Source organism: Sceloporus occidentalis, unplaced genomic scaffold, assembly GCF_023333645.1.
Source record: "Sceloporus occidentalis isolate IW3139 unplaced genomic scaffold, rSceOcc1.0.p SCAF_163, whole genome shotgun sequence".
Taxonomy (NCBI): domain Eukaryota; kingdom Metazoa; phylum Chordata; class Lepidosauria; order Squamata; family Phrynosomatidae; genus Sceloporus; species Sceloporus occidentalis.
This window is the reverse complement of record NW_028317143.1, coordinates 1,638,804-1,665,666: the sequence shown is the minus strand read 5'-3', so window position 1 is coordinate 1,665,666 and position 26,863 is coordinate 1,638,804. Positions and strand designations below refer to the sequence as shown.

The window sequence follows — 26,863 nt, the reverse complement described above, 5'->3', positions numbered from 1 at the left end:
CTACTGTGGCCGGGACTCTCGGGGGTAATACTCGGACAGAATGCTTTCTGGGATACGTTTTAGCAGCTCCTTGGGGAAGATGCGCAGCAGCTGCCAGCCGATGTCCAACGACTCAAAGATCGTCCGGTTCTCGTAAGCCCCTGATCGGGTTAGGGGAGAAAAAATAAAGCAGCCGTGATATTAGTGAACGGAACTCACGCGATATAATATATATATATATATACGGGCACAAAGTCCTCGAACCTTACTGATTAAAGGGGCAATCCAGCCATCAAAAGCTTATTCAATAAATTGTATTATTAATAATAATAAATAATAGTAATACCCCCCTCCCCCATTTCTGGCTTGCAGGGGTTGTTTTTGGCCAAACACATCTCCTGCCAGGTGATGGCCTCCTCGATCAATTAGCTTCATCACTGGTTTGGCAAGGGTTACTGGGAGCGCATGCACAGAAACCGCTCTCAATGATTTCAGGCTGCTTCAATTGGCAAGAAAAGCTTGGACCACGTTGGATGCTTTGCGCTGCAGTTTCTGCTCAAGGTGAATGTTGGTGGAGTTGCACGCGACACTGGATTGCCCCTTTAGTTGTGTTTGTAAACCCTCCTAGACACTAAAGCATAGATTTGTATTCCTAGTGCAACGTGTGAAGCGCTCAATAACTACCTTGTGCGATAAACTGCTTCTCAAACTTCTGCAGAAACTCCAGGTACAGAAGGTCGTCGGAGGACAAAGCTTCTTCACCAACCACGGCCTTCATCGCTTGGACGTCCTTCCCAATGGCGTAACATGCATACTGTTCAAACATTAGGCAAAGGAAATCATTACACGTTGAGCCGCAAAGCATCAACAGGGTCTAACGGCGATGTCCTGGGAGAAGAGCCGCGATTGACACCATGAGAGGGGGCAGCAAGATGGCGGCTCCACATACCGCCCAACAGGGGATAACAGAGGGGACTTCAAAACCTAATACACTATAAGGGCTGAGGATCATCTCGGAGCAGGTCCTGCACCTACCAGCTGGTTGGACACATCTCCATGGTCTTTTCTGGTCATGCCCTCGCCGATAGCAGACTTCATGAGACGAGACAGAGAAGGGAGCACGTTGATCGGGGGGTAGATCTAGAAACAAATAACGTTACAGGAAGAGGAACCAGGTTTCGTTTTTACGTCTCAAACTTACTAACCCAACAAGTGGGCCGACGGGAGAGCCCAAACTGGAGGTTTTAGGCTTGGTTCTTCTTTATAAAATTACAGATAGTAAGGAATATATTTTCCATAATGTTTAGGGGATGAAGATCTCCTGCTCCTGTCAGGTCCTTTCATTCTTCCTACAAGTTGTGATTATTTGATTTAGAACTTTATGGATTTGCTGTCAGTATTGACTCCTAAACACAACCTGGAGGCTCCGGAACACTAGAAGTATTAGTGAAAACCTTTGACTAAGTAACGCTTTTTTTTGTTCTTCAATTACTGGAAACATTGTGTTTCTTTTTTATTAAAGCTCCTTGTCACACGTCATTGTTTTATTACGTTTGCTTTTTATACGTCATGCGGAATAAATGGTTTATTGGCATGACTTTGGGGTGTCTTATTATGGAATTTTGATAATTGAATATTAAGGTTTACTAATATTTAAACAGATATGGTATGTAGTATTTATATATTAATATATTTATTTGGACCTGTATGTTTGAATATATTTTCAGAATAAATTTATAAAAAAATATATATATAATAATAATTATTATTTTTATAATAATAATAATAATAATAATATGTTTTGTAAGGCATATGCTGGATATCAACCGACCTGTCTGTTATGGAGCTGCCGGTCCACGTATATCTGTCCTTCTGTGATGAACCCGGTCAAGTCAGGAATAGGATGAGTGATGTCTGGAAGAAGAAAATATGAGATATAAGAACTTTTTAAAATATAATGTTACGTGTTAAGTATATGGTGGAAGTGGGCACCAACGAGACAGATTCCAAATAACAATAATAATAATAAACGGGACAAAAATAGGAAACACTGGGGAGAAATTCACCATCGTTGGGCATGGTAAGAATGGGTATCTGTGTGATGGAACCCGATCGGCCCTCCACCCGACCAGCACGCTCGTAGATCGTAGCCAAGTCAGTGTACATGTAGCCGGGGAACCCACGTCTACCAGGGACTTCCTCTCGAGCCGCCGATACCTATAACAAAAATAGAATGATTCAGATTAACATAACTCACATTTGGCCTGTTACCGGTAATTAAATACTCCATGGGGTGCCAGAGATCTAGAATGAGGGTGTAACATGGCGCCTACCTCGCGCAGGGCTTCGGCGTAAGAGCTCATGTCAGTCAGGATGACCAAGACGTGTTTCTCACACTGATACGCCAGGTATTCGGCTTCGGTCAGAGCTAGACGGGGGGTGATGATTCTCTCAATCCTGTAAAAGGGATGTGTGAATGCATTAGTGCACAGTATCAGGATGAGGCCAGAAAGGCCTACAGGATATATCATTGTTGATGGCTGCCGAAAACCAACAAAGCCATTGAAGTGCACTTTGTGGCCTTTCTCAGGATTTACTACCTGAAGTTAGCATATTTTGCTGTTATAATTAACATTAAAAATTAAAAATGTGAAGTGTTAAGCAGCTATGAAAAATACAAACAGCAAGAATTTTTAGCGGAATGGAAATAGCATCAAGGTAGAGGTTATTTTTAATTAATATAACACATAAAATGGAAATTTATAAAGAATGCCATGATTTTAACATTATAGGGGGCTGCCATCCGTGTGTGAAGATTGAGGAAATGGTGTTTGTTTTGGACCAGACTGGCCATTCGGCACACTGGGCCAATGCTGGCCAACAGTGCCACATAGTCATTCCATCGGCCGCTCCAGAGGCAGGTTGGGTGTTGTAGTGTGTGACGGTGTGCAGTGTGAAGATAAAAACGTAGCGAGTGCCCCTGCATATTCAGCCATTGGCCAAACTGACGTCATCGGCTTTAAACGGCCGGGGCCGTCTCTCTTCATTACAAGCCGGGCCCCGTGTTTGCCTCATACTCACGTTGGGTCGTTCGCGAGATTCAGGAAGAGGCACACGTTGTCCATGGAGCCATTCTCCTCAAAGTCGGACTTGAAGAATCTGGCTGTCTCCATGTTCACCTTTCAATAGGGGGGAAAAAAATGAGCTGTCTCCAAACCTTTGGTGCTGGACATGGGGTATAGAAATTCTCAAGACTTAATTTAAAATGTTTTTAAAATTGGGGAAATCCACTAAATTAGATCGATTTAAGGTTGTATCCTGATGTCTTCAAAATAACCACACAGGCAAATTATGATAAGTTGTATTTTTACTATGATTCCAGCCCCAGACTTTGCAAAATTCTAAAAAAATGTTTTAAAAAAAATAACTATAAATTATATTTCTGGAAAATGTACATAATTTATTTCATGAACATATAGTAAAATGTCGTTAAAATAAGAAATATACATCTTTCACATTTTTTTACTAGTAATTATGCTACAAAAATACATCTGGGCGATATAAACATTGTAACAAGTGAAACGTCTGAGCCGGTGGTTCTATTGGCTGCGTTTTTATACCCAATGGTATGACTTACCCCCATAGCAGCAAAAACAATGGCAAAGTTGTCATCATGATAATCCATAACATCTTTAGACTTCTTTACCAGCCCAGCCTGTCGGCAGATCTGGGCAGCAATCTGGGAGAAAAATTATACACTTAAAAACGCAAAATGTCCTCTTTTCCCATGACCACCCAGTGCAGACTGCATTGGAATCCTCCCGTCAGCCCAAACAGGAAGTTGGAAGCCACTTCCTGGACTCCACCCGTTTGAGCAGACCTTAATATGAGAAGCATGTGCAGTATATAGCCCTACCTCATTATGGGGGAGCCCAGCAGCTGAAAAGATGGGGATCTTCTGTCCTCTGGCAATGCTGTTCATAACATCGATAGGAGAAATCCCAGTCTGAATCATTTCTTCTGGATAGGTTCGGCCAAAAGGGTTAATGGGCTGACCTGTAGGGGCATTACGGCGATCAAAGTCAACTCATGTATCTATAATGTGTGTTTAAAGGGACCTTTTCATCGTTATAGCGAGCATCGCAGAAGTCCAAGGAAGTCCTGGGTAGACCAAGAGAGGCGCGAGCGGGGGGGGTTATAGGAACGTTCCTCCTCACCGTTGATATCGAGGAAGTCTTCAGCCATCACGGGGGGTCCCCTGTCAATAGGCTTCCCGGAACCATTAAAGACGCGACCTGCGAAATATGAAAGCGTGAGGGGTCTGTGTACGGGCCACGGACATCGATTACAGACGTTTCTCAGCCGTAATTACAGGGTCTTCTCACAGATCGGTTCATTATAACGTGCATGAGACATAATGAAAAGTACGAATAGCTTTTTAGGAGGAAACTTATGAGATCGAACATTGTAACCGGTCAAGTAATGAAACCATTAACCTAGAGTTCTCTCCAGCGCTCGGACCTCAGAAAACCTTTGTTGGGACCACAAACCACATCTTTCTTTGGTCTCTAAATGAGAAGGACTTCCAGCACTGTCCTTCTGGATGGGACCTCGCTTTTCCGATTACGACAGATCTAGAGCCAGTGCTTCCATACGAACAAACACTAGCGCTCAGAATGTTGGCGACAAAGCGGAATTCGCCCCAAAAAACGACGAGGCTTAACCCAAAATCGGGTCTAGTACTCGTAGTTTCTGCAGCCACCAGGCCAGAGCGGAGAAAAACTTCAGAGAATGGCCGACAAGGCAGAAGTTCAGTTTTAAGAAGAAGTCCCATGGATCATCACGCAGCTAACCATGAAATGTTGGCTTAATTAGCGTGAAGAAGACCATGTTGGGTTTGTTTTTTTTCTTCTTAGCCGGTGCCTGGCAGAGGCACCACGATGTACCTGTTCCACACAAGGACCTGCTTTAGTTTACCCCAGTGTAATGTCAGGTCTTTGTACAGCAGCTCAGCGACAGAAAGCCTCTCTTTATTGTCAGAGCACATAATGTTCCCGGAGACGTCTAAAAGGACGCTCAATGACCATGAAAGGTCAGTAACCCTGGGAGGCACAGGAACGTCCTTTCTTTAACTTTGGATCTTCTGTTATGTTTCACTGATGCAGATAACATAATAAAGCAAAATAATAAGACAGACGCAGGACATGAACATCGACTCGCCCCCCCTCCGGCCATCGACGCTCTGAGGACCTACAAGTCCTCAAAGCAGAATAATTCACAAAATAAAATAGGAGAAAGACCCCGGTCATCCAATAAAATGATCCAGAAACAACTAGTATTAGAGAAAGGTTTAGCTTAACAGAACGATGCGTTTTTATTTCATCATCACCAGCTTTGTTAAATAAGCCTTAGCATTTCAGGGGTCCGGGGGGGGGGGCAATTTAATAAGGAATCGAAGAATAAGGGCAGAATTTTGTAAAAAGTTCAAAAGTTTTAGATAATTTTATAATTAGAGCTATAATCATTTTCATTCATATAATTAATTCGTTTAGAGCAGATTTTCACTGGATTTGCTATTTTTTGCTAATTAATGCCATGGATGTTGCTTCCAGACCGTCTGTTATCATAAATAGTTTATAAAAACCGTAATCACCGAAACTTTTTGACCAGACCAGGGATTTTTAGTGAATCCCATTTATTCCAACATTCTATGCAGCTGTTCATTGGGCCTTTAGAGATGCCGTGCCATGTGCACCACATGGAGTTTTGGTCAAGGTCTTTTTAAGCGATTTCTATGGGTTTTCCAAACAAGCTGAAAACAGGTTGACATCTGGCTGTTGATCCACACAATGAATCTCTTTAATTAGGAGACCTACAATATATATTATTCACAAAGGCGGTTTAAGTAAACTAGAAGAACGCTGGAGCGTGCGGCAGCTGCAGTTTCATGTTGATAAATGTAAAATAATGCACTTGGGATGTAAAACTCCCAAAACAAAATATAGCAACTAGAGAGTCAGAGGCTTAGATAGAATGTAAGAACATTTTACTGAGGGGGTGGTAGATAAGTGGAACAGTCTCCCAGCAGAGGTGGTAGAGGGTAATACAGTGAGGGGTATTAAACATGCATGGGATAGACATACGGCTCCTGAATCTAAGACGAGACCAACGACTGAGTCTTTACAGCAGGACAAATAAGCAGACTAGACGGGGGCCGAACGGGGCTGATCTGTTGGCAAATCCTACGTTTCAATATTAACTTTGTACATTCATATAATCACGTGGGGGGGAATTAGTACTCCTTGAAATTCTGTATGCACTCTTCAGCGTGATGGAGCTCATCAGAGGTAACCTCAGTAAGGAGTGTTTCAAACATGCCAACTGTTCCCCTTCTGTTTTGCCCCCCATCACATCTCCGAGGGACCATCCTCACCACGTCAATGTGCAAAAAGAATGAAAAAACCTCTCGCCATCTTGTTGACATATTTCTTTGTTGCAGGATACTACATGTAGGGGTAACGGGAACCGCGGGAAGAGATATAATCTACCAATGTATCAACACGCGATTAAAAAACTAAAATCTGGGTAAAATCCTATACATTCATGAGAGGTTTCCTAAAATATGGACTCGTTTAGATGCGAGAACACGAAGCATCAGCTAAACGCTGCCCAAAGTTACTGTAACAGATCTAAGAAATGGAAATACATGCGGAGTTTGTGATGCCTTAACACCAACGCCCACATGGTGAACGACCGGGCATAATAAATAATCCATTTATTTTTCGTTAATGACATTTGAGGACGAGTTACCAGGGACTAGTAACGGGGAAGTGCCGGTAAATTTTTGGTACGACCGCAAGGACGTGCCATTCATGTGTCTTCTTCAGGACTTTTAGTGGGGAGGCAGTCGTTCCACAACACGACACTAGATGGCAGTATTGAGTGGGAAACATCAGCACGATAAACCATGGGTTTGGGTGGTTTTTGGCCAATTCTCCGTAATAACGGGTACTCAACACATAAATGTAACAGGAGATGGCGGGGCTACCACCTTTTCAGATGAACGCGTTACAGTGCGGATTATTCATCCATATAAATCTTAAATGGTGAAAATAAACACAAAAATATACAAACATTCTCCATTAGTGTGACCATTTCTTATTTGTTCTCCAGGATAGCTGTTCTGTATATCCTAGTTTTTCTAATATTTTATTGTGTTTAGTTGTACTGCATCTACTGAGATGCCAATGCAAGGATCTACTACCTCTTTTAAAAAAGTATACATTTTGATACGAGATAAGAGCCAACCAATCATTTTATCCACATGAATGTCCATATTCATTCTTTATTCAGGATATTTAGGTGTGTAAATAGAAGCATTTACCTTTATTCTTCTAAGGACATTTACCTAAAACGTTGGAGTCAGAGGCTTAGATGAAAGGAGGTTTTGCTGAGAGGGTAAAAGACAAATGGAACAGCCTCCCAGCAGAGGTGGTAGAGGGTAATACAGTGAGGGTATTAAACACGCATGGGATAGACATACGGCTCCTGAATCTAAGACGAGACCAACGACTGATTAAGGTTTGAGTCGTTACAGCAGGAGAAACGGGCGACTAGACGGGGGCCGGATGGTTCTTATAGCCATATCCTATCCCACGCAAGTTTAGATTTCCTCTACCTCTGCTTTTGGGAGACTGTTCCACTTATCTACTGTCCTCTAAATGCAAATACACACACTGTCTACCGCTAAACACTAATGCACATTCTAACACTGAACACTGACCCTCAAATAATGTACACTAACACACACACTAACAATATTCATGGCCACCCAGTCGAGCACTGTAAACCAACACCCAACACATTTTCACTGTTTCTGGACTCGCTCAATTTGTTTGAATTCTTTTAAATAATAGTAAATTGAAGCGTCCTTGGCTTAAACGCAGAGGGAGTCATCCTATTCCATTAAGGTGCTGAACAGCAATAGTAACAGATAGAATGTCAAGATACACAACTATACACCGCCCTTACAAACGCCTGCCCATACACACACATTCATCCTGGCTTACACTTGCCTTTGCACACACACTTTCCCTAACGTACAAACACTTTCAAGACACAAACATTCTCTCTCTCTCCCCTTTCTCACTATCTCTCCCCACTATCTCTCCTCTTTTTCATTTTCTCTCTGCTCTCCTCCCCTTCTCTCCCCTTTTCTTTATCTCTTTTTTTCTCACTATCATCCCTTTCTCCTCTTCCTTTCTCCCGGTGTGAGGGAGCACTGAAGCAGAGTTCTATATTCCTCTCTCTCCCTTAATTCTGCGCCGGTTAGCTGAGGATCCATGATCTCCCCACTCGGCCCGGCTCCTCCAACAGTGATCTTCCCTCCTGTTTAAGGCACCCCAGGCAGCTACCTTGGACTACTAGCCCTGATTCCAGGTATCTACTACGCCTTCACACATTACCCATGACTCTTCAATGCTCAGATTATACCCTTGCCATTTGGTGCAACATCTTCTAATGACCTACCCCCCAAGGCTTTTATCCCCCCCCCCTTTGCCAAGCAGGTACTTTGATTAGGAAGGGAGGGGGGGTGTTCCTTTAAAATCCGTATCAGCCCGGCTAAACAACTAGAGCCATTCTAGCCTGAAAAAAAAACCCGCTCCCCCTTCCCCGTCCAAATTCGATCTGCGAATACAGCCTCTCATTGACAAACGCCGTGAATGACTTCTCCGTCCTGCCAAGAGCCTGCAATGGTTTTTATTTAGGTTGGGGAGGAATAATAAAAATAGAAGAAAAAAAAAAATCCCAGCTCTCATTAAGCTCCTACGTTTCAAAATCTCCAACCTAATTAACAGCCTCCCACCGACCCATAATTCACTTTATTTAAAGACGCTATTAGCGCCAAACAAAGGGATTTACAAATGGGAAATGAAGTCTTTTTTTTTTTTCTAATTTCAGTGTTTTCTTCAAATGTTGTGAAACTAATTAAGGGGGTGGGGTGGGGGATGGGCTGGAGGTATGCCCCCAATTAAAGCCATTTTACACAATGCTGATATTTATTATTGGGACGTCGCGATGGCAAGAATCATAAAGCTTCGGACTGGCAGATGCTGGGAGTCACATTCCGCCAGGGGCCGGCTCACTAAGGTGTCTCAGAAAGCATATGGTGTCAGCCGGCTTTTTGCGTTAATAGAGCCGGTTCTCGGTCTGATGTTCAAGCTCTAGGTCTCGTCGCTGAGCGTTTGATCAGGAAAATGGATAGAGAGGCGTACAATAGATCGGGCCCATCTAGTCTGCCCGTTTCTCCTGCTGAAAAGAAACCTTGACGGCCTCTACCGCTTCTGCTGGGAGGCCGTTCAACTTATCCACCGTGCTAAAAAGTCCTTACATTACAATCATATAGCTGAAAATAATATGTTTTAGTTTAGCATAGAGAAGGATGTAGAGTGAGATGTCGGGGACCTCGGCGGTCTACCATTCATCGATTCCTATGTGCCGTCGTATTCCGGGGCAAATAGCGTAACTGAAGCTGAACTAAGTGCCTCTCGGCAGAGCCGTCATCATCTGATCGATATCCCGTCCTGAAGTTCTCTCCCTGCGCTTCCTCCCAAAGGCTGCCTGAACCAATCAGCAACCACCAGCAACTTAACCGCGGGGGGGGGATAACGAGGAGGAATAATCACGCAGATCTATCACATATATGTAGAGAGGTTAGAGGTGGTAGATCTGCTTTAAAGTTAGTATTTGGGGCAATTTAATAGAAAAAAAAAAACACATAGAAAGGTAGAGATATAAGAAGACGTCGGCGGACTTGCGTTAATACACCGGCCGGGGTATTAAAGCCCCCCCACCCCCCGAGCATCCTACGTACCCAGCATGTCTTCTGAAACAGGTGTCCTGAGGATGTCTCCCGTGAACTCGCATGTGGTTTTCCTGGCATCGATTCCAGATGTGCCTTCAAACACCTGCAGAGACCCGGGGCAAGAACCCAATTATTGGCAATTAGCGAGGATTAGAGCGGCCGCGGCGGGGGGGGGGGGGGGGTGAGTCAGGTCCGAGTGAAAGCGGAGGGATAATGTGCAGGGATTTAAAAGCGGGGAGGCATTCTGCGCTCTTTCTTTTACACACGCGGGACCCCACGGCTGCCGGAGGGGAGGCTTTTAAACTCTCGGCAGCGGGCGCAAGCTCTGCGGCATTACAGGAGTTAATCAGTTTTAAACGGATGAGTGGTTTTTTGTTTTGTGTTTTTTTTTTTTCTTGTAATCCCCGTAAAGCATGCACAGGTTTGACCCATTCGAGTGATAAAAAAAAAAGGCATTTTTTGCCCCCAAAATGCATCTGAAGGCAAAGGGAGGCGGTGAAGCAATGGCGAGTAATTAGAATGCATAGTACGCCAATAAAGGGGCGATTTGAAATTCATCTTTATGTCATGAAATGTGTAAGAATTGCCCCAAAAAATAGTAATGTGAAAAATTATATGCAAGAAATGAAGAAAAAATACGAACATTCACCTAACGCTAGAGGACTGTGGGTGTAAAAAGGGTCTATTCACTAGAGATATTATTGTTTATTGTGTTATATAGCGCCATCATATTCCGCAGCGCTGTACGATGGGTTAACCTCTTTACTACAATCGAGTCAGAGATCTCAACAGTCCTGGTTCTTTGGAGGGACAGTACTGCTTTTCGACTACCGTCCCTCCTGTTCTGGGCGGCTGGCCCACTGTCCTGCTACCGCGGGCTATGGGGATTGTGGGCCGGTTGAGGAGATCCTCTGACCTCCTCTGACTGGCCCCCGGGGAGCCCGAGGCCACCTTGCGTCACTCTGTAGCTGAGGCTCTTCCTGTGAAGTGTACACGCCCACTTCCTCAACAAGCCCTGCCCATATCCAGTCTTATGCCTCCATCGCCCAACACTGGGGCCCCGACGTGGACGCCTGAAACATTAACGGGAATGCAGGGGGTCGAGACCAATTTCTGGCTCGACTTGTTATTGGTCAAGACATAGAAGACATGCTTGACATCCCTCATGCATGGTCCTACCATGACTTAACCCATGCAGCGCCACCAGCTGGTTCACCCACCTCTACCCACTGGAATTCTAAAAAGAACTCCTGAATATCATTGGCCAGCGCCAAAAAGGACACCTGAATTTCATTGGCCAGCGCTAAAAAGGGCAATTTTTTAAGTTTCATTCTTACTTGTAATAATTCTACCCCCCGAGAGATCGGTATTAGACTGACTCGGCCCGTCTCGATGTTAAATAAGACGTTTCATTTCGTGGTCAGATAGACAGGAAGGGAGGCCGGGTGTGCGGTAAAGGCCCGGTAATTACGCAGAGGAGAAGATAATGAGGTGGTGGTTACTACGATACATTAACATTCCGTTCATACATTATTATGAGGATAATTAAAGAGAATGGGGGGGGCAGTTCACTTGGATACCCAATTCCTGTAGTCAGCAGGGTGGAATGGTCAGGTTCATCGTCTCGAGACCTAGCGGGGGCGCCTTCACGTTCTGCTAATGGAGCCCCATTATGTTCACAGGCCTTCTGCTCCATCACAGATGCCCACCATCGGGGCAAACGGAGGAGCAGAGGTTCTGGAACCCAACATTCTGGTCTCTCCAGAAAAGACTAAGGGAGCTCAATATGTCCGGCTTGGAGAAGAGAAGAGAGGGGGGGGGGACGTACAGGAGGGAAGTTTATTCCAAAGGAGGAGAAACCATAGAAGAAGAGAGTCAGAGGATTAGATGGACTGGAAGGAAGTTTTGCTTTACTGAGAGGGTGGTGGATAGGTGGGACAGGCTCCCAGAAGAAGTAATGAAGGAATGGACAGCGCGTATTAAAGGTGTGCCGTGTGCTTCCACCTTAGTAGATCTGTCCCTTTAATCTTCCCTCTAAAGGTTTAAATACATACAAATAATGCAGATTCTTTTTTTTTGGAGGGGGAGTTCTGTGGCAACAACCAATTAGTGCCGGCTTTTGTGTCACATGATAATTAAGGGTTCCTGGCAAAAATAACGAACGAGGCAGAATTTGACATGATTAAAGAATTGTTCCTGGGAAGGGTTTCCGCTCATTACAGAAGAACATTTACACGACATCAGCCTGATGAGCGAGGGCCGGAGCGGGACTGGCAGGTGGCTCGGTGTAAAGGAATGGAGATGTGATTGGTATAATATTTGACACCGTTTGTGTTAATTAACCTTCGCACCGTAGATTTAATTAGATCCGTGTTGCCTTAGAGCGCCGAGGAATGCGTTGGCACAAAGCTCGTTTCTTTTGCACATCTGCAGAAAGCGGCCCTTGTGTGTGAACGAGGGCCCGGCTCTAAGCTGCTTCTGCTCAGCTCGGCTCTGAGGCTGACTCTCTAATGGGATTATGAGGGCCCTAGAAAGGTCTCGCTGGGATTAAAAGAGAGAAATTTGGCGGCTTGCCATGACAGGTCCCATGGAGGTCAAATTGGAAGCCGACCTTGGTGATAGGATGGGGTATGGGTGGGATTTGGGGAGAGGAACATACGCTAGGTAGACACAGGCAACAAAGGTTCTGACTGTATAATGGAAGAGGTGATGGATTATGTGCTTCGCTGCCCTTCGCCTAACCCACAGCAGCGCCACTATCTACCCTCCTCAGTCCTACCTTGTTGGGGTCTCTACTGCATGTCTTCTTCTAGCTGCCCCGTCTTAGTTCTTATGGTGCTTGTATCCCCTCCAAACGCACCAAAGGCCAACAATATGATGAGAGACCCCTAGTAAAGCAGAGGTCCCCGGGGCTGCGTTCCTCTGGACCTACTACCCTAGGTTCAAGAAGACCCTGAAGCTGGTAGAAGGTCTCTCGTAGACATGTAAACAGGCCCATCTAACGTTTTGATTGGGTTACCAGCTTGTTGCCTTTCGGGTCCTCTAGTCTTAACATTGAGAAGAAGGACAGAAGAAACAAACATTCTTATTAACAAAATACCTGGACAATGGCTTTGGCTCCCACAACCTCCAGGACTTGACCGCTTCGAGTGGTGCCATCTGGCAGGGTGAAGTTGACGATTTCGGCGTACTGCGCAAACTGCGGGGCGAGAAGGACAGTTATGTGAAATTACTCGCTTCCGTGATGTCATCTTACTGAACTACGGGTTCAAAGCTTGTCATAAATAGAATTGCATAGTTCAACCCCACCTTATTAGAAATGCTTCTGGTCTCCTTGCTTGCGCATGGACTGTCTCGCTGGGTTAAGGAGAATGAAAGTATCACAGAAAGGATCCAGACATCAAGAAAAGTCTGCCTAAAGCTCATGACACCCTGGTGGCTGGGTGTGGAATTGCAAGTAAAACACCCCAAAAAGTTTCAGATAGCAACCCAATATTTTTCAACCAGAACAGCCCCTCTTTTGCCCCCCAATTGCACCTCTCGCCCCCCCCCCATTTTGAGAGCCATCGGCATGTAATTCTCATCCCATTTTATTTTAATGTCTCCACAATACAAGATATAGAGGAGTTAACCAGATTCAGTACTGGTGGCATGTTCGCTGTGGCTGACAGTGATGGGATTGGTCCATGGAATCCCCCACATAATAAATACCCCCCCATCTGACAGCTGCGGATTCTGCGTACTTCCCCAATCCGCGGTAATCTCTGCATTGTGTTGTGTAACCGCAGATGAATTGTTACCTTTGTTTTCATCCCCAGAAGGTCTATTTAATAAGATTACCGGCTGGTGCCCGGCCGTCAGCGCCACGCCATTTACTTCAGATGATAATGTTGCAATTATTATTGGCACAGTGGCCGGCGACGTAAGTCGGGGCATTGAGTCCCTGCAAGATGTTCCGTGTCCTGAAAGCAGGGGCTTTGTGGGTTCAAATTACTTGCGCGGGACACAAAGGGGGTGGAAGGGGGTATTAACGGCTCCCGGCCCTTTAAGGTGGTTTTGGGAATGGGGGTGATGTTTCGGGTGACTTTCTCGGCTCAAACACCACACTGAGTTGATGCTTTACGGCAATGCTAATGAAGTCCCTTCCTACATAGACTTTCATTAGTCACAGAGTCTGGCTGTGCTACTAAGACCGAGCCATTCTATTGTTTCCCCACAGGCAGTATGATAAGGAGTCGGGGTTTTTAGTAGATCGGGGCTCGATATTTCTGTCGGTGTCAAAGTGTATTTAATGTAATATTTTGGACACGTCCGTACATTAACTTTCCTTTTTAATTCATTACCCGTGAGCTGCTATATGCTATGGAATAAAACCCGGCCCACGCACTCAATTACACGCATTATTCTTCTAAGGACTTCCTACACCCGATAAGAACACTCGGGGGTCCGCGACTTTCTGGGGTCAGCCGGGGACAGAAAAATATTCCTGCTCTATACCACGGCTTACTTTGCTAAAGCTGGTAAGTGAGGGGCGCCCCCCTGAAGCTCCCACCAAAAGGTTTTTTATTTATTTATTTTTCCAAAAATATTGGTTTTTTGGGGGGGGTTTACAAAAAGTTTTTGCCCCATAATATAATGTTTTCAGGCAGCTGCATATCAGCCGTTTGTATGATTCTCGCTCTGTTATCTGAGCCCCGATCTACTAAACCCCCCGACTCCTTATCATACTGCCTGTGGGGGGCAATAGAATGACTCAGTCTTAATCACCCAACCAGACTCTGTGACTAATGAAAGTCTATGGAGAAAGACTTCATTAGCATTGCCATAAAGCACCTCCTGTCTCTTAGCCACGCGTGTTCTGCCGTTTGGAGCATCTGTGACCCCCATGCGCGGGGCGTGACGTGTCCACGCTATTAGATCATGTTAAAGACGGCTTCTTTTAGGGCGTTTCGGAGTCTGACGGATGAACAGATGGCCTCGTACCTTGACATTGTCCAACACGACCAGCGGCCCGTTGACCCCGCACACTGTTCGGTAACCTATAAAACAAAAAAATGGGAGGGTTATTCAGACGATGCCATTCCTTTCGATTTCACATTTCTCTAAATATTCGTCTCCAAAGCCCCCTCCAGCGCATTCATCAGAGATTTGCCGAGTTAAAGCAACTGCAGCTATAAAGCACAGAAATGTCTGCGTTGATCTGTGCTGAACAGTCCTGGAGGCATCAAGTCGCCACCATACAGTATATCCTTGCTACTACTATCTTTAAGGGTAGTAGAACAGTGGAGCAGCCTCCCAGCAGAAGTGGTAGAGGGTAATACAGTGAGGGGATTAAACACGCATGGGATAGACATACGGCTCCTGAATCTAAGACGAGACCAACAACTGATTAAGGAGAAACGGGCAGACTAGAGGGGCCGAGTGGGGCCGTTCCCCGGTCAGTTTCTATGCTTCTGTCCTGTAAATACATTACAAATAGTTGTGCTCTGTATACAGCTTATTGTGTTTAGCGCTCTTTTTTTGCCCCAGTTAAACCCAGCGCTGGAGTACCGGTCATTTTCAGTAAAACCAGTAAGATTCCGGGAGAACTTGGTGGCAGAAAAGACGACACGTGATAATATTTATTCATATATACCGTATTATTATTATTATTATAGATAATAAATAGTTAATAAGTCGGGAGGGGTTGGTTTTTTTTGGGGGGGGTGTAATTGCCCCGCCGTGTGGCAGCTGCCCTGTTTTTTTGTCTGGGAGGGACCACCATTCGTGGCGTTTCTAAGAACATAAAAGCTTCTCCGAAAACCATTTAACTTTTTAATCTGCAGAATTCCAGCAGCTGAATACCAGAGCGTGTCAGAAAAATAACTGAGCCGATCGCGGCCCACGAGGGCCGGCACCGCAAAAAAACACCAATTTCAGTCATTGAGAGCCTGACCCCCCGGAATAAGAAAAATTAGAAAATACGCCAATACACAGAAAAAAGAAAAAAAAACCTTTACGGGGGAGGAAAACGGCAGTGTGGGTGGGCTGAGATTATAAAAGGAGGAAAGGAGAAAGCTGTTAATGGTGATTGCTAAATTCCGAAGAAAGAAAGAAAAAATGTCTGTCCCCCCCCCCGCACGTACCCACCCAAATTTCACAGTTCCTGTCACATAAAATCATCATTAGCCCTGAGAATAATACATCGTTAACCTCACATCTGGCCCGAGATGGAATGTAAGAAAAGTTACTGAGAGGGTAGTGGGCAAGTGGAAGAGCCTCTCGGCAGAAGTGATAGAGGGAAATACAGTGAGGGTATTAAACGTGCATGGGATAGGCATACGGCTCCTGAATCTTGAGTCGTTATAAAAACTATTATACTGTAACAATAAAACAGTCCCAGGAGAAAAAAAAACTACCATTTCTGCTGGGTGGCTGTTCCATTTATCTACCACCCCCTCAGTAAAACGTCCTTCCATTCCACCTCAGCCTCTGATCCTCTATAATAATAATAATAATAATCTTCTCTCCTGTACTTTGTTAATTCCCTTTTTGTATTTAAACATTTCTCTCCAACCTCCCCTCTCCCCATCACATGTTTAGATCCATTCCGTGTGTTACTTGCAATAATCCCCCCCCCATCGATAAACTTGCGATCGTATCAATCGGTTTAGTTATATAATTGTATGTTAATTAGCCGGGGCGGGATCATAATCTCAGCGGTACACGCTAGGAACACGGGTTGTGCATATAATCATTACATGTATCTGTTGGCCACGTATGGTACAGAATACATAGCAGCGCATCTGATTTACGAAAAATCGGTACAGAGGCTGGAAATCCAAAAATATTCATTTTTCTTTTTTCCTTTTTTTATATACTTTCTATCATTTAAAAAATGAATACATTTGTATCTCCTATGAGCTCAGCAAATTCGGCAAAAAAAGTAGTCGGCGACCAAATCTTCCTCCTGCTGACTTTGTATTAATGTAGATCTATCACTTTTTCCCCCGAATTGTTATATGAATGTCTTTATTAACCCTTTAAAGCCTGATGACGGGAAAGTTTGGTTTTTTTCGTATGGTTTTTTTCAGTTGTCTTTCTTTTGATATCATTTTTATATATATTATTTTACGTTGTATCATTTTTATATATATATATATTATTTTATATTATATCATTTTTATATACGGTATATTGTTTTATGTTGTATCATTTTTATATATATATATATATATATATATATATGTTATTTTATATCATTTTTATATACCGGGTATATAATTTTATGTTGTATCAATTTTATATATCATTTTTATATACGGTATATTGTTTTATGTTGTATCATTTTTATATATATATTATTTTATATCATTTTTATATATTTTTTATATATTTTATATTATATCATTTTTATATATATTTTGTGTTATATTTTGTATCATTTTCACTATAGGGGATCATTTAGAAGGAATATATATTTTTTAAAATTTAATTTTTTAAAGAAAAACAATTAAAAATTGGGAAAAAATGTCAGCAACATTTTAACCCCTGCTGGAAGCCACTGCTGAAAAAAAAATAAAAAAAAGTAGTAACATCCTCGTGATTAGAGTAATCTACATAGGTGCTCAACCCCCTCCGATATCCCACTCCAGTGGTGCAGCAGATTGGGTGATGTCATCAGGCGGCCGCTGGCCTTATAGTGACGGCGCTTCCTTGTGATCACCAGTCTGGCCCTGGCAGTGATAACCCCTTACCTACCCACTAATTTATAACATTTTTAAAACTTTTGGGTTGGGGTCGGGAAAGGGTTTATTTGTTTAAGTGCGAGTGCTTTGTGCGGATGCGCACGAGGGGGTCTTAAGAGTCCCCAACATGAAATCTCACATGACCAATGCTGGCTAGCGGTGAGTACATCGCGCATGCAATGGCAAGAGAGAGGTGTGTTTGGCCAAACTGATTTCCTTTTTTTATAGAAAAAACAAAAAAAAAAAATATATATATTATTTTTTTGCATGCAAAGAGGGTTTTAAAGAAGGGTATTTAAAAGATTTTTTGGCCTTTAGCAGATTCTCTGTAGCCCAACTAAGGAAGAATATAAAGTTTTGGATGCCCCGAAAGGCAGTGCCCCCCCCCCTCTCATTTTGCCCTTTGACCCGCGCTCATTGTGCGATGTGTCAGTTAGGGCAGGGCCATCAAACCGGCCGGCCAATCACAAGCCAGCCGCCCGGGTGAAAAGCCCAGCGGGGATTCTCACACTATGCCACTAATTAAGCCTGCTGACCACGGTTCCCATACACACCTGCACAGTCATGTGGGGCGGAAAAAGAAAAAACTTATAGAAAAAAAAAAAAGCAGCCTGGCCAAGCGTGAAAGGTGAACAAGGCTGAAAGAGATGTGAAACACGGCGGGGCCGCCCGGCACAGATACGCACGGATTTCATCTTCCATTGAGGAAAACATTCATTTGCGAGTTTTGACGCTTCCTTTGTCTCGCCCCGATTTGTGTGGCCCGGCTCGGCGGATGTATCGAGGGCCCCGTGCCAACTCACCACCCTCGTCACGTGGCCTCATCATGAAATGCCACTATGGCACGGATCTTCAAATAATATCCCCCGACTATTCCCAGACCACGGTTTCTATCACTCCTAGCCGTCTGGAAGAGCTAATGATACATGTGACCTCAACTTAACATATAGGAATCTACAGAAATTATATGACGGCGATATATAAATAATAATAACACACATTGTACAGCGCTGCGGAGTATGACGGCGATATATAAATAATAATAACACATTGTACAGAGCTGCGGAGTATAACAGCGATATATAAATAATAATAACACACATTGTACAGCGCTGCCGAGTATGACGGCGATATATAAATAATAATAACACACATTGTACAGCGCTGCGGAGTATGACAGCGATATATAAATAATAATAACACACATTGTACAGCGCTGCAGAGTATGACGGCGATATATAAATAATTACACACATTGTACAGCGCTGCGGAGTATGACAGCGATATATAAATAATAATAACACACATTGTACAGCGCTGCGGAGTATGACGGTGATATATAAATAATAATAACACACATTGTACAGCACTGCGGAGTATGACGGCGATATATAAATAATAATAATAACGCACATTGTACAGCGCTGTGGAGTATGACGGCGATATATAAATAATAATAATAATAACACACATTGTACAGCGCTGCGGAGTATGACGGCGATATATAAATAATAATAATAACATTGTACAGCGCTGCGGAGTATGATGGCGATATATAAATAATAATAACACACATTGTACAGCGCTGCGGAGTATGACGGCGATATATAAATAATAATATCGCCGGGAGGGGGGCCCGCTGGGTCGTGCGGATGGAGGCTCTCGGGGGGGGGGGGGGTGAGGCTGTGCCCAGGGCTGGCTGCCAGGTTGCCGAGGTGCCAAGCTGTTAAGATGAGCCAAGTGAGAGCGGTGGGCATTTACAAGGAGCCGTTGGGTTAGGTGCCAGAGAGCACTGACTTGGATGTACAATGAAACTGGAGGCAAGAGGAGGGCTTCCCACCGCGGGCGCCGGAGAGCTGCCAACGGCCAGTCCCGCACGGCATTCTGGGAAATTCAGACTTTACGAGAACCCCAAACAATTCTCGGTAAAAGCGTCTCATATGTATACAGTGCTGGGGGTTATATTACTGTATACAGCGCTGGGGGGTTATATTACTGTATACAGTGCTGGGGGTTATATTACTGTATACAGCGCTGGGGGGTTATATTACTGTATACAGCGCTGGGGGTTATATTGCTGTATACAGCGCTGGGGGTTATATTACTGTATACAGCGCTGGGGGTTATATTACTGTATATGCAGCGCTGGGGGATTATATTACTGTATACAGCGCTGGGGGATATATTACTGTATACAGCGCTGGGGGTTATATTACTGTATACAGCGCTGGGGGTTATATTACTGTATACAGCGCTGGGGGTTATATTACTGTATACAGCGCTGGGGGTTATATTACTGTATACAGTGCTGGGGGTTATATTACTGTATACAGTGCTAGGGGTTATATTACTGTATACAGCGCTGGGGGGTTATATTACTGTATACAGTGCTGGGGGTTATATTACTGTATACAGCGCTGGGGGTTATATTACTGTATACAGCGCTGGGGGATATATTACTGTATACAGCGCTGGGGGGGTTATATTACTGTATACAGCACTGGGGGGTTATATTACTGTATACAGCGCTGGGGGTTATATTACTGTATACAGTGCTGGGGGTTATATTACTGTATACAGCGCGGGGGGGTTATATTACTGTATACAGCACGGGGGGGTTATATTACTGTATACAGCGCTCCTAAAAGGCACATGTCAGATAAAACAATAATCAAATGAAGAACATTTATCTCTCTATTATTATTATTATTATTATTATTAGGGACTTTCTTATATTACAGTTGACATTTTTTAGGGAAATTCAAGTGACCCCCCCCCCCCGCCTGCCGAAATATGAGGATTTCTATGATTTCTTAACTTTACTAATACCTTGGAATATAAATGAATATGTATTGTTTTATATAGCGCCATCATATTCTGCAGCGATGTACAATGGGATATGTAAAGCCTGCCATGTTCCTATGACTGTATGTACTCACAATAAGTCAGCAGAGGGCCAGGGCAGAGGGCCGGGGAAGGGGCCAGGGCTGGGGGCCGGTGAAGGGGCCAGGGCTGGGGGCAGGGGCCGGGGCAGAGGTGCGGAGCGCCCGCCCGCAGGGTGTGAGGCTCCGTGTATGCCTTCACGCCTGGCAGAAAGAGGGTCAGGAGGTCAGGAGCCCTCGGCTCTGCCACCGCTGGGCCGGGGCAAACTCAAAGAGCAACGTGCTGCGTCCGATCAGGATCTCCGAACGTCACCGGTAATGGCCTCTGTCAGGAGAATCCGGGGAAGAACAAGGAGTCCCGAGAACTGAGTGGGGGGGGGGAAACAGGACTTGGGATGCAGGACAGGGACAGGTCGTGCAAATCGTTGGTTACAACTCCCAACACCCTTGGCCGCACGGTATATGTGGCCCTCAGATAGGAGCTGCGGCTACAGTATATCTGGCACTCCAACGACGTTGTCCTACAAACCCCATCATGCTCAGCCGGCCGAACCCCTGGGCTGTTTCCTAACAGTAATACAGGAACGCAACTCTCAGTGCGCTCAGCCAACTCATAGCTGAGGGCCACCGGGCTTTATTCACTAAAGAGAGTGTTTGCAGGAGAGATGCAGATTCACTGTGCATTATAAAGGGGGCGTCCCTGGGGGGGGGGCTCTCCAGCAGTATAATGTATAAAGAATAACCCCCTGTGCCCCCGAAAACTGCCCCAGAAGGCATTTAGTTGTAAGCAGAGAGGAGTTAAGAGGTCGTTTCCATCCATACAATGGCGGGATGATGAAGTAAAGGGTTAAGCAGCCGTAATGACCTGTTAATTATTTTCACACCCACCAGGCACGGTATGCAACCCCCGGACCCCCGCTCCTACAGGACTCATGTCACATCCAATCAGGTCATCCGCCAGATGCCAAACCCCGGACCCCCGGCCCCCCGGACACAGGCTGGGAGCCTCCATCTCACAAACCACCGTAAAAAGAGCTCTGAGTGCCGCGGGGCAATCGCATCCTTACAGTATATAAATATAAGGTACATCCCCCCACGGCCCCCATGGGCCAAAACCGGGGGTGACCCCAAATGACTCGCTCGCCGCAATGCCGATGGTATCATCAGTTAGTCGCCATATGTCTATCCCATGCATGTTTATATCCCCCTCACTGTATTACCCTCTACCACTTCTACTGGGAGGCTGTTCTACTGATCTACCACCCTCTCTGTAAACCTTCCATTCCATCCAAGCCTCTGACCCCTCTAGAGTTAGATTACGGTCTCTTGTTCTAACATTTCTCCTCCTTTGGAATAAAAATAAAAGAGAACTCCGTTAATGAATAACTTTAAAAAAAGAATACTTTATCTTAATAATTCTATTCCTTTTCTCTAATAATAATAATAATGATAATAATAATAATAATGATAATAATAATGATAATGATAATAATAATGCTAATAATAATAATAATGATAATAATAATAATGATAATAATAATAATAATGATAATAATAATGCTAATAATAATAATAATAATAATAATGATAATAACGATAATAATAATGATAATAATAATAATGATAATAATAATAATGATAATGATAATAATAATGATAATAATAATGATAATAATAATAATGATAATAATAATAATAATGATAATAATAATGATAATAATAATAATGATAATAATAATGATAATAATAAAAATAATGATTATAATAATAATGATAATAATAATGTTATTTTTAATAATAATGATGAGATTATTATTATTAATAATAATAACAATAATAAATTATTATTATTATTCATAATAATGAAGTCATAAGTAGGATTAGGAATTATCTGGAAGACAACACCAATGGAAAAATCTCAAAATGACAAATGAATCTTAAAAAAAATTCAATTTGCTTTTACCAAAAATATTTGCCCTTTTAAAAATATATATTCTCCAAATAAATAAAATATATTTTCTAAAATATTTAAGATTTAACGTAAAACGTTGAATTAATGAATTAAAAAAGGATTTTGGAAGTGTGGAAAGTGTTCTTATCACCGTAGCAACCGACCATTCCGTCGGCCCTATCAGAAATAGGAAATATTGTTAATTCAAAATAAAGAATTTTGAGGATTTTTGTGGTTGTGTTTTCCGTGGCGTTTCTGTGGGGGGCAGCGCATTGTTTTGCGACACCCTTTGCGTTAAGCGGGGGGGGCACAAGCTGTTTGGCGCGGCGGCGGCGGAACGAACACATTGATGATTGTTGTGGGCTCGTTAAGCAGGGCGGCCGGCCCCTCCGTGCCGCTAATGACCAGATGGTGTCCCATTGAAGCCCGGACCCCCGTTAATGAACCAGACGTGTCAGGAGGAATTCTTTTTTGTTGACCTCGTTTGGGGGGGGGTAAAAAATGATGATTTTTTTGATTAAAGAATTTTTTTCTGGAATATTTTCAAAAAAATAGAAATGTCATTTTTCCCAGCGGCCAGGATTTGGAAATCTATGTCACAAAGTAACGTCGCTGGGCAGATTCTCGGGGTCTTTACCCCACTCTCGGGGTGTAGGGGCAGATTCTCGGGGGCTTTACCGCACTCTCGGGGTGTAGGGGCAGATTCTCAGGGTCTTTACCCCACTCTCGGGGTGTAGGGGCAGATTCTCAGGGTCTTTACCCCACTCTCGGGGTGTAGGGGCAGATTCTCAGGGTCTTTACCCCACTCTCGGGGTGTAGGGGCAGATTCTCAGGGTCTTTACCCCACTCTCGGGGTGTAGGGGCAGATTCTCGGGGGCTTTACCGCACTCTCGGGGTGTAGGGGCAGATTCTCAGGGTCTTTACCCCACTCTCGGGGTGTAGGGGCAGATTCTCAGGGTCTTTACCCTACTCTCGGGGTGTAGGGGCAGATTCTCGGGGGCTTTACCCCACTCTCGGGGTGTAGGGGCAGATTCTCAGGGTCTTTACCCTACTCTCGGGGTGTAGGGGCAGATTCTCGGGGTCTTTACCCCACTCTCGGGGTGAAGGGGCAGATTCTCGGGGTCTTTACCCCACTCTCGGGGTGAAGGGGAAGATTCTCGGGGTCTTTACCCCACTCTCGGGGTGAAGGGGCAGATTCTCAGGGTCTTTACCCCACTCTCGGGGTGAAGGGGCAGATTCTCAGGGTCTTTACCCCACTCTCGGGGTGAAGGGGCAGATTCTCGGGGTCTTTACCCCACTCTCGGGGTGAAGGGGCAGATTCTCAGGGTCTTTACCCCACTCTCGGGGTGAAGGGGCAGATTCTCAGGGTCTTTACCCCACTCTCGGGGTGAAGGGGCAGATTCTCAGGGTCTTTACCCCACTCTCGGGGTGTAGGGGCAGATTCTCAGGGTCTTTACCCCACTCTCGGGGTGTAGGGGCAGATTCTCAGGGTCTTTACCCCACTCTCGGGGTGTAAGGGCAGATTCTCAGGGTCACACAGTCTGACTTCATGTTCTACTCTGACTTAATGATATCTGATGCTTTTCTCACGGCAGAAATCCCTGCTTGAATACAGGTGGCTTCATTCATAATATCTTTACATCCTGACAAGGTGTCCTGTTTCTTCCTCTCTGTCCCGCTCTATCCCATGCATGCTTACATTCCCTTAGTGTACTTCTACCACTTCTGCTGGGAGGCTGTTTCTCTTATCTACTACCTTGTCAGTAAAGAACTCCTTTATTATATCTAAGCCTGCATGGGTAGGAGGTATTGAAGCCACACCACGATGACACCATGATTCTAGCCTCCAGATAAGCCCCTGGGGATACTTGCCCCTGGGTACTGCCCTGCATTGCACTGCCACCCTGCTGCATTGGTAATGCCTACAAAATATTTTGTTTCAACCAATAACACGAGGCAACTTCCGGACGGACGGACCCGGGCGGCTGTTCCATGTATACACAACAAACACAGCGTTCAGCTTGTTATCGGTTTCGGTAGCCGAGGGGGTAACTTTTGGGGCAGATTCAAGTCCTCCTAATTGACGTTTACACCCTTTCACTGCCAAAGGTATGCAGCACAGCGCCCCCTGTCTCACAGACATAACAGCAAATCGCATAGGAGCACGCTCTCAGCAGATTGAGTGGCCCCTTAGGGCCCCCACTTGGTCAAGGGGCCCCGGAGCAGCATTTGCCTAAGAGCTTTAGCATTTGGCCACGCCCAGAAACCACTCCCAGAAAAGAGCGGTGCCCGGGGCGCTATTAGATAAGGAGGGGCCCCATCGGAGTGTTTAGGGCCCCCAGGAACCCCTGGCAGGAGTCTGAGAAGCAGATGTTGGCTCTGGGGTTAGACCACAATCTACGTATCGTAATGTGGGGTAAATCTATTACCCGGCCCTCTTTCCCCCCTACCCCCCAACCAGCCAAAAGCGGGGTAACAAGAGGAAATAGGTCATCATCTCATATATCACCAACACACTCCGCAGCGCTGTACAACGAGTAAAAAGGTGCCGGCCCAATTATCTCTCCAGTGGCCAAACATGGTGGCTTAAAGGGCCGCGGCACCTCTGTTCAGCAAGCAGCCCCCACCCTCCTCTCTCTCTCCCTTCTCTCTACATCCTTTCCCAATGTCTCTCCCCCCTCCCCACTAAATATATAACACCCACGATAGACAGGGGGCCAACCAGCTCCGAGCGGAGGGCCTCAAACTGCCCCTTAATCTGGGGGCCACAGGGCAAACCCAAGCCTGTGCCTCCCCATCCAAAGCAGGTATACGATGTATACAATCCTTATGTCACCTATAACGTAGACACCTGACCTTGAGTGACCTTCAAAGCTTTATTGGCGCTGCGCTGCGGACTATGATGGCGATATATAAACCAATAAATAATAAGAATGGGTCGTATGTATCTTCTATGAACTATTAACCCGCGGCTGCCGCCCGCAGCGAGTATCCCCACCAGCCGCTCGGGGTCAAAGGGAAGCTCATAATGGGTAAAAACATTACAGAAATGGTAAAAGTTACAGAATATGTTTCTACGTTAACACCTTGAGTGCCAGATAAGTGTAAATGGGAGACAAAAGGGTTTAGACACACAGAACATTGAAACAGTAATGTGCCTGTCCAGTTACAATATATATATATATACTGTCTCCAGTTACTATGTATTATATATATACTGTATCCAGTTACTATGTATTATATATATATATATATATATATATACAGTATCCAATTACTATGTATTATATAAATACTGTCTCCAGTTACTATGTATTATATATATACTGTATCAAGTTACTATGTATTATATATATATATATATATATATATATATATATATATATATATATATATATATATATATACTGTCTCCAGTTACTATGTATTATATATATATACTGTATCCAGTTACTATGTATTATATATATATATATATACTGTATCCAGTTACTATGTATTATATATATATACTGTATCCAGTTACTATGTATTATATATATATATACACTGTATCCAGTTACTATGTATTATATATATATATACTGTATCCAGTTACTATGTATTATATATATATGTATACTACCTCCAGTTACAATGTATTATATATACTTTAGGTATGAATATATACACCCATTATACAGCACTGTGGAATATGATGGCGCTATAATAATGTATATATCGGTATGATGGAGCTTTACACATATTTATACGTGTCACAGAACATACAATTCACACTCAGCCTGCATTCTAAGCCTCTTTTGGATACAATTTATTGAATACATGGACATATATCTGCTACCACCTGCGCCAGGAAGCTATTCCATCAACCCACCACTCTCAAAAACATCAGCTTGGTCTTTTTTAGTCCATCTCTGCTGGTACGAGTCCCATTAACAGAAAGGGTTAAAAAACTAGAACACCAAAAGGGGGGGGGCATTGTTGTGTATTATGTATAAATGATGCAAACTTGTGAAAGTGAAGAAATCAGTTGGAGTTCCATCGGTTGCCATGGTGACTGCTCTGTTTTGGTTTGTTTTTTTTTGCTCCGGAATTCCTTTTTAAGTGATTTCTGTTGTATTCCTGCCCTGGTTTAACCCTTTGCAGCTGCTGTGGACTACAACGCCCACGATATGCAGCGCTACGGAATTTGATGGCGCTATATAAAACAATAAATCATAATAAAATGCTCTGTTCCCCTGACTGCGAGCAAGAATGATGGGAGTTGTAGTCCACAATAAGCCGGAGCTCCAGAGGATATATATCCGTGGCGTTTAAATGCCCCGTAAGCTCGGGCGTGAGGGTACTTACACAGCCTGGGGTTGGAGATGTAGTTTCGGGTGACGGCCAGCATGTGCTCCTTGTAGGGAGCGGCGTCCGCCTGGTGTCCGTTCAGCCTGATGTCCACTTTGGTCGCCAT

General features: G+C 44.2%; 1 protein-coding gene across 1 annotated transcript; it reads right to left on the bottom strand.

The window, feature by feature from the left end:
• LOC149279530 (V-type proton ATPase subunit B, kidney isoform-like) lies at positions 1-26,863 on the bottom strand. The gene is made up of 14 exons (XM_089501100.1): positions 26,755-26,863; positions 14,828-14,883; positions 12,945-13,043; positions 9,854-9,947; positions 4,197-4,274; positions 3,896-4,035; positions 3,617-3,718; positions 3,061-3,158; positions 2,313-2,436; positions 2,046-2,196; positions 1,811-1,893; positions 1,015-1,119; positions 664-793; positions 1-140 (listed from the first exon to the last, which is right to left on the bottom strand). Exons 1-14 carry the CDS (start codon positions 26,861-26,863, stop codon positions 1-3), a joined length of 1,509 nt encoding a protein of 502 aa, XP_089357226.1.

Coding starts and splice junctions, on each gene's coding strand:
- LOC149279530 (XM_089501100.1), bottom strand. CDS start 26,863: ATGGCGACCAAAGTGGACATCAGGCTGAACGGACACCAGGCGGACGCC. Junction 1,120..1,810: donor GGCAGCTCCATAACAGACAG/GTCGGTTGATAT, acceptor ATTTGTTTCTAG/ATCTACCCCCCGATCAACGT. Junction 141..663: donor GAAGCAGTTTATCGCACAAG/GTAGTTATTGAG, acceptor TAACCCGATCAG/GGGCTTACGAGAACCGGACG.